Source organism: Cupressus sempervirens, chromosome 3 (genome assembly GCF_028749045.1).
Source record: "Cupressus sempervirens isolate cs-2001-9-10 chromosome 3, ASM2874904v1, whole genome shotgun sequence".
In the NCBI taxonomy this organism is placed as follows: Eukaryota; Viridiplantae; Streptophyta; class Pinopsida; order Cupressales; family Cupressaceae; genus Cupressus; species Cupressus sempervirens.
The window spans coordinates 1068390796-1068403810 of record NC_143120.1 but is presented as its reverse complement, the minus strand read 5'-3'; the positions used below and the strand labels follow the sequence as shown (position 1 = coordinate 1068403810).

Sequence of the window (13015 nt, the reverse complement as noted above, 5' to 3'; positions counted from 1 at the left end):
CAAACTCGAGTGGTCTCAATTCCACAAATTTAAGACATCACAAATACTCAACTCCTATTCTTTCAATCTGTCCTAATTAACATTCCTTTCAATTTTCTTCCAAGGCATCCCTTACACCCCTTGAAGTTACTTGTACCACAGTTATATTTGGACAATAACAACTGCTAAGATGCTTTGGTCCTCAAATAGATTTCAATAAAGCATACGATGGTATAAGATGACCATTCATCTTAAATGCTTCATTGGTTGGACTTTGGTCCCAAGTTCCATTGGTTGGACTTTGGCTCCAAGTTTTGTGCTCATGTTTGAATGTTGTTTATAGATGATAATGCAAGATATGCAATTAATGGAACTAAATTTTGACTTTTGAAATGACTATGTTTTGTCAAAAGGATTATAAACATCTAATATATCGATGTCTAGAAAGACATTATTTTGTCAAAATCTATTCTAACATCTAGAATGCCACATTTAACAAGAAACATAATCTTAAACACAATAAATTATTGTCAAAGGCTAATTTTATGACATCTAAGGGCAAGAGATCTAGTAACTAATAGGGGGTCCAAAAAAAGTGATAGTTTTGTCATAGATCCCCCAATTACCGCTCTTAAATGAGTCCAAAAAATGAAAATATATGTACTAATAATTGATCACACATGTACTAATAGTCGATCATTTTTTAGTTTTTTTATAGTTTTCTTGGTTAGTGATTGACCAATAGTATTGATGTTTTTTGAGTGAGCGACGATTGGTGCATGAACATACCGAGTTTTAGGCGAACATTTTGGAATGACACTTTTGTACCACCTAGCATGATCCCTAATGTAAATACCCAAAAGCCAAAATCTTAACTTTAAGCTCTTCACTCATTTAAAAATCATTGACAAAATCTGACTTACAACATTCAACTTCAACCAGAAGTAAATCTGCAACAAGTTATGGTACCCTGCCATTCAGCTGCAACCAGAAGTAAATCTGCTATAAGTTATTGCTGGAAGACTAATTTCCCAAAAGTTGTCAACTTGTACGAGAAGCTAATGTGGATGACCAGTGCACGTGCAGTCGGAGATGAACGTTTTAAATCTTACACAGCATTTCACACAACGCGGAATCTTTTTCCCACGACAAAAATGCTCGAGTCCTCCCCAATGCTTTCACACATTCTAATATGAAGAATATGATTTCTCACAACACAAGTGCTCAGGTCCCGGCAATCGAGAGAGTCATTCAAATAAATATTAAAAGTCCCGCCAATCGAGATATTCTGTCAAAGAACTATCTAAAATATTTGGAACCTTGATGGGAAAAGATTCGCGTGCCCAACTTCATGGGAACCTTCTCTGGGTGTTTGTGTGTATATATCCACTGCATCTTTGAATCGTCTTTCAACCAGACTACACCTATGCCACCTGGGCATTTAAATTTCAGCAGGGGAAGGAAAAACACATAACTGGTCTAATATTTGTTTGGAATCATCTGGCTTTGTATGGTCTCTGAAAGCTAATAAACTTGATTGGGATCGAATTCTTTGCGCAATCAACAGGGGAAGGGGGAAAACAACCCTCAAAGTTGGAAGTTTGATTGAAATCGAATTTTTCTCTGAAAGTAGAACACTTGATTGGGGTCGAATCCGCGACCTACTTGATGAGTTCGTCAATTAGATTAGATCATGGCGGCGAGTCATGGACGGGCAGCCTGCGGCAGGGGAGCACCAGATTGTTTGAGAGAAGCAGCAGCGTTTTCTCTCTCCCAACACACCACGAAGATGATGTTGAGGCGCTCAAATGGGCCGCCATTGAGAAGCTTCCCACCTATAATCGCCTCAGAACTTCCATTCTCAAGAATCTCAGTCAGAACGACGGTAAAATTCACAGTCTCAATGAGATAGATGTGAGGAATATGGAGCTCGAGACTCGGCAGCAACTGATGGACAGGCTTGTCAAAGTTGCAGACCAGGACAATGAACAGCTTCTGCAAAGGCTTCGCCAAAGGATCGACAGGTTTGAAATTTTCAGAACGGTCTCGGTGGTTTTCTCTGTTTTTCATTTTTTTCAAGAAATTCAAAACGGGTAGGGATATTTGAGTTTTTTTTGCCACATTGTTGACATTTCTGGGATGCCTGCATTGGTTTTCAGAGTGGGAATAAGCTTGCCTGAGGTTGAAGTGCGTTTCGAGAACTTGAAGGTTGAAGTTGATGTTCATGTTGGGGGAAGAGCATTGCCTACGCTCTACAACTATGCCGCCAATGTCATTGAGGTAGGATTCTGCATTATAAGATTATCATCTGAATTTCCCATATTTCTTCACCGATTTAAAATCAATGGGTGTTTTCGGTTCATCAAAATGGGTGCCTTCGAATCGTTAACTTTGTTAAAGTCTACTCATCGTAGTTCTTATACTATTTTCCAGGGTATTTTCCACTCGCTTCATTTGTACAAGGGAAACAAGACATGCATGACCATTCTTCACAAAATAAGTGGCCTGGTCAAGCCTGGAAGGTAAAAACACATGCCGATTCGAGCCTTATTTAGTTTTCCATGTCCGATTCTCCCAATTTCCTCATTCAATCTGTGTAATAAAACAGGCTGACCCTTCTTCTTGGACCTCCTGCTTCGGGAAAGACGACTCTGCTGTTGGCTCTTACAGGAAAGCTTGACAAAAGTCTCAGAGTATGTTATAAAATGGGACTGAAGTAAATCGACATATTGTTTATGATTTTTAGACATACAAGAATTTTATGAAGAGCTTTAAAAATGTCCAATGTTTATTGAGCTTGACGACTTCTTGGCCACAGGTTGATGGATCAGTGACATTCAATGGCCATAACATGGATGAGTTTGTGCCACAGAGAACGTCAGCTTACATTAGCCAACATGATATGCACAATGGGGATATGACTGTGAGGGAGACCTTGGATTTCTCAGCTCGCTTCCAGGGTGTCGGGTCCAGATATGGTATTACCCTGAATTCAAATTCTCTTTTCACTTTTCTTGTTTGTTTCAGTATAGTTGAATAACCCATGGATTTTCCTCTATGATAGATATCTTAACTGAACTTTCACGGAGAGAAAAAGAAGAGGGAATCAAACCAGATCCAGACATAGATGTCTTCATGAAGGTAAGTGAAGTTTTCTGATTGTGCAATACAGAGATCCCTTTTCTTGATGAGATTTATTAGTTGCGATATTCATGAGAACTGGTGAATGTATTATTGAAGGCGACTGCAATGGAGGGTCAAAAGTCCAATATGATCACGGATTATGTCTTAAAGGTAAGTTTTGTCCTAAGTTTTGCATCCAAATAGAATCTAGAAAGTGATCTTATGAGTTGCAGTTGGTTAATGACCTAATGGTGTAACAGATATTAGGGCTGGACATTTGTGCTGACACCATGATAGGAGATGCAATGCGCAGAGGTGTTTCTGGTGGTCAGAAGAAGAGAGTTACAACAGGGGAGATGATAGTTGGAGCTGCTAATGCCCTCTTCATGGATGAGATTTCCACTGGTTTGGACAGCTCTACAACATTTCAGGTCGTGAAATGTCTGCGGCAATATGTTCATGTCTTCAATTCCACCATGGTTATTTCCCTACTGCAACCTGCCCCTGAAACATATGATCTCTTTGACGATGTAATTCTACTTTCTGAAGGCTATCTTGTTTACCAAGGCCCGCGAGATTCCATTCTCGAATTCTTTGACTCCATGGGATTCAGATGCCCCGAGAGGAAGGGTGTTGCAGATTTCTTGCAAGAGGTAAGCAACTTATCTGGCGATCGTATCAATCCGATCAATCCATCTCACAACCCAAAATAGCAAATTCTAGGTTTTTGAGGTTTTTAGGTGGCTCATTTGAAATCGTATTAGCTTTTTCAATAGGATCCATTTCATATACACCACTTAAACAAGTTGACATTTAGAATGCGCTTAATCCTCTTCACCTATATGAAATTCTAGTGAATTTGACATAGGTTCAACCATTAATACGTAAACTATCTGTAGACTAGGCATTGCTTACTATGACTAAAACTTCATCCATGATTTTGGACAGGTGACTTCACTTAAAGATCAGGAACAGTACTGGGCAGACACAAGGCAGCCATATCGTTTTGTCTCAGTCAAGGAATTTTCAGATGCATTCCAATCTTTCCACGTTGGCACCAAAATTAATGGGGAACTTTCGATTCCGTATGATAAAAGCAAGTCTCATCCAGCTGCACTCACCAAAGAGAAGTTTGGGTTGGGGAAAAAGGAAATTTTGAAAGCATGTATTGATAGAGAAATTTTGCTCATGAAGAGAAGCTCCTTCATCTATATCTTCAAATCCTCTCAGGTAATAAATTTTGTAGTGAATATGTTTCTAAATCTTGTTAGGTTTGTGTTGTGGGATATTTAGGGCTAAAATGGAATGGAACTGATCCCTGTTTTTGACAGATAACTCTGCTGGCTTTGATCGCTTCAACTGTCTTCTTTCGAACTAATATGCATGAAAGAAATCTGGAAGATGGATCCATCTACTTTTCTGCTCTCTTCTTTGGGCTGATTCAAGTGATGTTTAACGGTATGGCAGAATTGCAAATGACACTGGACAAACTCCCAGTATTTCACAAGCAGAGAGATTTCAAGTTCTTCCCTGCCTGGGCCTACTCTCTTGCCATTTGGATCATGAGGATTCCTCTCTCCCTAATGGAATCTACAATATGGATCGTTTTAACATACTATGTCATTGGTTTTGCCCCAAATCCACAGAGGTAGGACCAGGACTACTAGTACTGAAAGCTATATACATAATTGTTCTGGTGTAATTATTGTAAATTATTCAAAATCTAACGTGGGTGTTCTATTTTCTTCTATTTCCAGGTTTTTTCAACAATTGTTACTCTTCATTGCAGTTTCTCAGTCAGCATTAGGACTGTTTCGGTTCATTGCAGCCGTAGGACGGAACCGAATATTGGCAAACACTTTTGGTTCATTCGCCATCTTAATTATTTTTGTTCTTGGAGGATTCATCATCTCCAGAGGTACATACAAAATCCTTGTAAAAGTCGATTATTTATCATAATTTTTGTACCGAGTGGATAAAATTAAGAGTTATTGACCAAGGCTTGTTAACTGTGACAGATGATATTAAAGGCTGGTGGATATGGGGTTACTGGATCTCTCCTCTTATGTACGCTCAAAATGGTATAGCAGTAAATGAGTTCTTGGCAAGTAGATGGCAAAAGGTTTGTAATTTTTATTTTTTCACGATTCAGTTAGATTATGAAGCCAGATCCTATCCTTTCATTTGCTGCTAGAATGCTCTACTATCGGGATTCTCTTATGCCACTTTATCATCTTTGGAACTCCTAGCCTAATCTGGCTTGATCACATGTTGAGCTTCTCATGGGTCTGCTAGGACACAAATTTAAAACCTTCTGAATTCTCTACCACTGATCTACCCTACAAGACCAGCTCATCTCATACAAATTTCCCTCAACAAATTCATCTCTTGTTGTTTACAGGATAACATCGGTGTCCAATTGATGCGCTCTCACGGCCTGTTTTCTGATGAATGGTGGTATTGGCTATCCATTGGAGCGCTCTGTGGATACAATGTTCTCTTTAATGTTCTGTACACAGCAGCATTACATTATCTTGACCGTGAGTACCTCCGACTCCATCTGTATTTGGCTTTTTATTGGCATCATAATCCATTGGCTGTAAATAATGTGCTCTGTCCACTTCATCAGCACTTGGAAAGCCTCAGGCTCTAATTTCTGAAGAGGACTTGAAGCAAAAGAAAGATACTACAACCAGTACTCAAGGTAATTGACAGGAAATGCATGATATTTTACCAAGGATTATATCCACTTTGATAGCTGCTAAAACTTCTAAAAATTTCAGTTCAATATCTTAACAATATTAAAAATGTGTGCAGGTAGAATTGCGGGAAGACAGAGAAATAGCAATGTTTCAAACAATTCTCACCATAATTCAGACGGCAAGAAAGGAATGGTTATGCCCTTCCGACCTCTGGCCATGGCCTTTGACGACATCAACTATTATGTTGACATGCCCGCCGTAAGTTGATTTCTTTGCCATTTGAACGTAAATTCTTTTAGATTTTTCGTATGAACTGTTGTTCATAATGAATTTCAATACAGGAAATGAAAACTCAAGGAGTTACAGAAGACAGACTCCAGTTATTGAAAGGGATAAGTGGGTCATTCAGGCCCGGAGTTTTGACATGCTTAATGGGGGTGAGTGGGGCTGGGAAGACGACTTTGATGGATGTTCTTGCAGGGAGGAAAACTGGAGGGTACATCGAAGGTTCCATCACCATATCTGGGCATCCCAAGAAACAAGAAACATTTGCTCGCATTTCTGGCTACTGCGAACAAAATGATATTCATTCACCCTATGTCACTGTGTACGAATCACTAGTATACTCTGCTTGGCTTCGTCTCCCCAAGGAAGTGGATCGAAAAACAAGAGAGGTACATTTTTATTCTTGAGCAGCCCAGTTCGTTTGTTATTTTAGTTCAAGGGCTTGAAAAACAAAAATTGACAATCGCATTTGAACAGATGTTTGTGGATGAAGTAATGGAGCTTGTAGAACTAACCAACTTGAAAGGAGCTCTCGTTGGCCTCCCTGGAGTTAATGGGTTGTCCACGGAACAAAGAAAGAGGCTAACAATAGCAGTGGAACTGGTCGCAAATCCTTCAATTATTTTCATGGATGAGCCAACATCTGGACTTGATGCAAGAGCAGCTGCAATTGTTATGCGAGCGGTTCGCAATACAGTGGATACAGGACGAACTGTTGTGTGCACCATTCATCAACCTAGCATTGACATATTTGAAGCTTTTGATGAGGTATTTATTTGTAATTCCAATGCATACACTAGTATTGTAGAACTTGTTACACCTGTTGGTCCTGAGAATGAGAATGAAATTGCAGTTGGTGCTGATGAAGCGTGGAGGGCAGATGGTATATGTAGGACCTCTGGGTCACAATTCAAAAGATCTAATAGACTATTTCGAGGCGATCAAAGGCGTTGTGAAAATCACAGAGGGTTACAATCCAGCGACATGGATGTTAGAATCAAGCTCTGCTGGAGCTGAAATGCAACTTGGGGTTGATTTTGCAGACATCTACCGAAATTCATCTCTTTATCAGTAAGTTGTCATTGAATTAAATTATTGAGGCCTTAGTGACCTTAATCCCCTACCGTCTAGAAAACCTGCGGTTTTAGCTAATGAAATGAAAGATATTAATGAGAGATTACTGATATGCTACAGGAGAAATCAAGCATTGGTGAGGGAACTTGGAATACCAGCTAGAGGGTCAGAGGATATTTACTTTGACTCCCGATTCTCGCAACCTTTTGTAACGCAAACATGGGCTTGCTTGTGGAAGCAGAACTTGTCGTATTGGAGAAACCCAGACTACAATGCAATTCGTTTCTTTTTCACACTAGTAACTGCTCTGATGTTTGGCACAATTTTCTGGAGAATGGGCGGAAAAACGTAAGCAATAAATTGTGCTTTCTAGATATAATCTTCATCGAACATTAAGTTTCATGCCCTGTGAATTTAACGCTCCTATTTATAAAATGCAGGCAAAGCAACAAGATCTGATGAATGCAATGGGGTCCTTGTTTGCGGCTGTATTATTTATTGGGATGAGTAATGCATTTACAGTTCAGCCTGTTGTAGATGTCGAAAGAACTGTTTTCTACAGAGAAAAAGCAGCAGGGATGTATTCAGCCCTGCCCTATGCCTTTGCTCAGGTATTTTATTGTTACCCCACTTAAACAAACCAATCTCTGAATCAATTCTAGACTGCTTTAAATTGTTGGGGTCTAAGTAATTCATAAGAAACTCATGGGATTTTGGTTGATTCAGGTGCTGATAGAGATACCCTATGTATTTCTTCAAGCGTTATTATATGGAGTGTCGGTGTATGCAATGATGGACTTCAAATGGGAGGCAGCAAAGTTCTTGTGGTTTATGTTTTTCATGTTCTTCACATTCTTATACTACACATTCTACGGGATGATGTCTGTCTCTATTACTCCTAATGCAAAACATAGCTGCAATTGTGTCCACCGCTTTCTATTCAATCTGGATGCTTTTCTGTGGCTTCTTAATACCTCGCAAGGTAAGCATCGATTCAAATTCAAAGTAGATTCAATCATTCATTCCTTCATTGAACAAAGTAGGGTTTCTCAACTGGGTCAGATTTTTTTTTGGTGTTGCAGAAAATCCCAGTGTGGTGGAGATGGTACTACTGGGCATCCCTGTTTCATGGACTCTCTATGGATTGGTCGTATCACAGTATGGAGACATCTCAGCTCAAATGTTAATGCCAGACGGAACGACGGAAACAGTGAAGGATTTCTTGAGGAATTATTTTGGATTTAGACACGATTTCTTGGGAGCTACCGCAGGTGCTACAGTGGGATGGGGTATTCTTTTCGCTTTCATCTTTGCCTTTGCCATCAGAACCCTCAACTTCCAAACCAGATGAGAGAGACCAAAAGAGATGAGAGAAATCTAGAGTAACTTATTTTAAAGCAAGCATAGAATACTTTGTTGTGCCTCCTTAAGCTGTCTACAGACCAATCGGAGAGGGTTGACTGGAATAGAGGCGGAAACATGGAGGACACAAACAAAGAGTATTCAAAACGTACTTTGTTTTTTTCAGGTTTTCAATAATTATTCATTCCTTTGTAAAAATATTTTTCTCATCCCTTAAATGCTAATTTATACATATTCAATTAATAAAATTTCCAATTTTGGATTTCTTCTTGAAACAAATAATCAACAAGAGTTTTGTAGAGCTATAGTCAGGCCTTATGTAAAATTGACTAAAATTGATTGCTTTTAATTAAATTAAAATGGAGCTTATAGAATAAAATTGCTATCAAATGTATTCAATTGTTTTATAATATTTTTGTTAAATTAGGAGATTATTAGGGCACTTATAATAGAGTTATATTTCTGTCTAGTTATACATATTATGTATTTATATAATATATATAGAGAAAGCTAAGAGTTATATTTAATTCTTTTAATGTGAAGATATTTTTCAAAGTAAATTAAAGCCTCCATATTTGTTCACTTTGTGTATATATATTATATAAATATATAATATGTGTACAACTAGTAGCCTCCAGAGATATTTAAAAAATACAATTCTAATATTTATTATATAATATTATATTAGTACATTAATTTTATAATATATATTTACATAATTTTATTATGTATTTAATCTTATGTAAGACACAATTTTGAATTTGACAAGTATATCTAAATTAATGTAGCTTGGGGTTGGGGTTGCTTAGTTCAAAGTAAAAAATGTCAATGGTTTTGAGTAGGTTTAGAGTTCTATTTCGTTTAAGGAAAAGGTTTACTTAATTTTTCAATTTAGTTAGGTATATATGGTTATGTTTGTTGTCATGATTTTAATCCCCTATATTTTTCAAACTTCTAGGATTAGGATTGAGTCAATGTGATGTCATATCTGTGTCTAGATTGCCTTTAAGGGACTCCTCTTCTCATCTATTCCTTTGTGTATACCTAGGTGGGCATTCAAAAACAATTTAACACATTTGTTCATATTAGGCAATTAGGTTAGGGAGAGTAAGTTTATGCATTTCCCAGATGAGAAGAAAGTTGTTCAAATGATCAAGTATTTCACTAAAAGCATGATACATTTGAAGGAAGAGATCACATTGCATTAAGAACAGATGATGACTAAAAACATTTGGATCGACACTCAGGACCAAGGTGCATATCATAGGAACATCATGGAAACTAGAGAAGTTGAATCGAATGCACGAGAAGCAGATAAATCCTCAGAAATGATGAAAGAACCCGATCAAAGGTGGTGTGACTTTCTTTGAAATCCAATTGATGGCTTATATTTAATTTGCGCATCTACATTGCAAAGTTGACAAGTCAAATGACTCAGAGATTAAATCCAATTGTTAAATGAAAACCAGATTAATGAATGATGTTTTAAGATGGAATTATAATGGTCCTTAGAGATGTATCTTCCCAGTCGTTAGATCATAAAGATCAACAATCGTTGCATGTTTTTTGATGATTTAAGGTAACCTAGAATTGACATGGCGAAGCAACAAAAACCATTGTGAGCAGGGTCATAGGGTGTTAAAGATGATCTGAGGTTAGTGTCACGACTGAGCAAAAAGATTTTGTTTGCAAAGTTGCATATAGTTTAAGTCAAGCTTGGGTTAACATGGCGAACAAGCGAAAACCAATGATCACATGGTCATGAGTGGTTAGAAGAAACCTAGAGTTAAGGTAGCAATAGAGCGAAAACAAAATGATTGCATCGTCGTAGAGGGTTAAGAGTAACCAATGATTAAGGATGCGATGTAGCAAAAGCTAAGGGTCACATCATTGCTAGCAGTTTAAGTTAACCTGAGGTTAGCGTTGTGACACTATGAAAGAGAACAACAGTTAAGGTGAATCGTTTTCACAAGATTGCCAACTAAGAAGCATTCTATACAATTTAAGTCACAACCTGACGAAAGTGATAATAGTCAACCTCAAATGGTCATTACAAGGTTGCAAGATAGAAATAACAGTTAATTTTAATGTTGTGAAAGCGTGATCTCAGTTAATGTGCAATTTTCGCTAAGTCATTGCGGTTATTAGAATGAATGATAGTTGCAAAGAAGTGAAAAGAGAAAAAGTAAAAAGGGTTTTCATGCTTTAATCATGACCATTGATAGGAGATCGACAGTAGAGATTTAAACCTATTGTGATTGTTGAGATTCAAATTATATGGATTTGGCGCCAAGGTGACCCTTATAGATCAGAGAAGAGTATGAACTATTTTGAGGGCTTCTAATCATTTATGTTTTCTTTCTTTGATGCATTGAATTGTAATTGGTGATTGTTGGATTTCTGAGTGATTCAAGTGCTCTGTTAATGTAATTGATGAATTTTTAACTGGCCAAGAACCCTAAAAGGGGGCCTATATATGTAATTTTCTAAGTTAATAGAAAGGATTGACAAGTTTCATGCATTTTCTCCCCTTGTAGTAGAGACTATTGAGTGAGAATCGAGAGGTGTATGGAATGAAGGATTAGATTGATGTCTGTAACTAGGTAATGTGATGTTATAATTCCACTTATAACTAGCATGCCTAGGTTTATTTCATTGTCTCCTTTGGCTGAGCTAACATGCATGTAGATTAGTCTTTCTGGAATTGTAGCACAAGTACTTGTGAAGTTGTTAGTATTTGGGCTAATCAGAGTATTAGTACAATGTTAATAGTATGGGTAGTTAGAGTGCTATCTTTCATAAGTATTTCTGCTCTTTTCCAGAGCTACATAAAATCTTGCATTTGTGATGTGAAGTTAGTATTGAAATGTATTGGGAGTTGCCACTAGGTAACCTTGACTCGTCAGAGAGCCAGTTAGGGCCATAGATGTCCTTCTTCCATTACATCTCCTTGCATCTTGTAGTCTTAGATGCATTTAGGAGTAGACTTAGTGTTAGACCTAAAACCTCACCTAGGTTGCTTATATCTATGAGTAATCTGGTTAGCCTCTTCTTCTCTCAGGTTAAGAGCATACCCATAGTCACCCTTTTGATCACATAAAAACATCATTCCAAGTATATCTTGCATATAAGGGAATTGTACCTTATAATTCAGAGGGCAGTGATATAACACATACACTGACCCATTTGTTGGTGACATCCTTTTGTTTCCTCACATTCTAGGCATCTAGAGTCAAGGTAAAGCCAAGTTAGTAAGAGGGACAAACTGTTAACCAACAATGTTCAATTATGATTTTCTTTCACATTAGGATTACAATTCAATTCAATTTTGGATTATTGATCATTTTGATTTTTTCTTACTGTCATGATTTTATATATAATTAGATTTTTTAAGGATTAGATATAGAATCACAATTAGGTTTAGGATCAAAATTTTAAACCTAATTTAATTAATGGCTTAGGGCTCAAGATGGTTTAGTATTCAATTGGGGTTAGGGTTATCTTTTAATTTTATTTAGTATTCAACTATTGCTAGGGTTATTGTTCAATTTGGCTTAGTGGGCAGTTTTTTTTAAATTGTTCTATTAGGTTTAGGAATATGATTTGAACTTATTTTAAGGTCACAATAAAATAAATTTAGTGTATGGTGTTAGCCCTAGTTTTGAGTCGTCATTATGACTTTCATGTTCCTTTTTTTTTAAAATCTAAAACCTCAAGCGGACAAGTTCCTCGTGTTTTCTTCTTTTCAAAAGTCATCGTGCCTTGCATATGGGAGTCGGTCTTGTGATACCTTTTTCTGAATCTTTCTTTTGAACCGCTTTGAACCTCTTTGAATCTTGGTTCAAAGTAGTTCAACCAAAGATTTTTGATAGTAACCTTTTTCTGCAAGTGGGACCTATTAAGTGCAGCAGAGATGTTTTCTTGAACCACTTCGAACCTCTTTGAACCTTGGTTCAAAGCAATTCAAAGTAGTTCTACCACTAAGGATTTTGCACACAGATATTAATGATTCTTAAAAGGATGGTAGTTCCCGAGAGATTAAATAAGGTGTTAGAGTAATGATTAAAAGGTCCTATCTAATTTATCATTGCTTGAAGTGAAGACCAAGTTGTCATCATGATTAAAAGGAAGGAAAATCTTTCATTTGGGGGCCAGTCAAGAGTTCATAATTATTGCAAGGATATTCATGTAAGGTGATCATTAAATGGAGTCATATCATAGTTTCAAGCATGCATGTTAAGTCACAAAAATCTTGCCACGAATACCTAATTATGAGGCAATACTTTCACCGGTATGTTCTCTTACCTTTAAAACACTAGTTTCCTACTTAACTGTTTTATCCTATGCAAACGTAAATTAGAAGCAGAGCAATAGTGAAAGAAGGGAAGTGGTCTAGTTTTCTTTCAGCTGGTTATAGGTGAGAATACAAGAAATCTCTTGTTCTTTCTTTTGTGTTGTTACTTTGAGAAACAAGAGTAGTGTTGGGTATT

General features: G+C 37.2%; 1 protein-coding gene across 1 annotated transcript; it reads left to right on the top strand.

The window, feature by feature from the left end:
- Positions 1-1056: 1056 nt before the first annotated feature.
- Positions 1057-8789, top strand: LOC149570434 (pleiotropic drug resistance protein 1-like). The gene is made up of 22 exons (XM_089823086.1): positions 1057-2003; positions 2139-2259; positions 2413-2501; positions 2588-2672; positions 2798-2957; positions 3044-3120; positions 3220-3273; positions 3363-3755; positions 4051-4332; positions 4434-4750; positions 4860-5020; positions 5121-5224; positions 5504-5642; positions 5732-5806; positions 5920-6062; positions 6146-6478; positions 6567-6857; positions 6943-7160; positions 7284-7512; positions 7604-7774; positions 7890-8145; positions 8246-8789. The coding sequence occupies exons 1-22, from the start codon at positions 1648-1650 to the stop codon at positions 8512-8514; spliced, it is 4323 nt and encodes a 1440-aa protein (XP_089679212.1). The 5' UTR covers positions 1057-1647; the 3' UTR covers positions 8515-8789.
- The last annotated feature ends 4226 nt before the right edge of the window (positions 8790-13015 follow it).

What these genes read in the sequence shown, in the direction of transcription:
- LOC149570434 (XM_089823086.1), top strand. Translation starts at nt 1,648, where the DNA reads ATGAGTTCGTCAATTAGATTAGATCATGGCGGCGAGTCATGGACGGGC. An exon ending in TTGCAGATTTCTTGCAAGAG is followed by an intron (nt 3,756 to 4,050) that starts GTAAGCAACTTA and finishes GATTTTGGACAG; the next exon opens with GTGACTTCACTTAAAGATCA. An exon ending in AGCATTACATTATCTTGACC is followed by an intron (nt 5,643 to 5,731) that starts GTGAGTACCTCC and finishes CCACTTCATCAG; the next exon opens with CACTTGGAAAGCCTCAGGCT.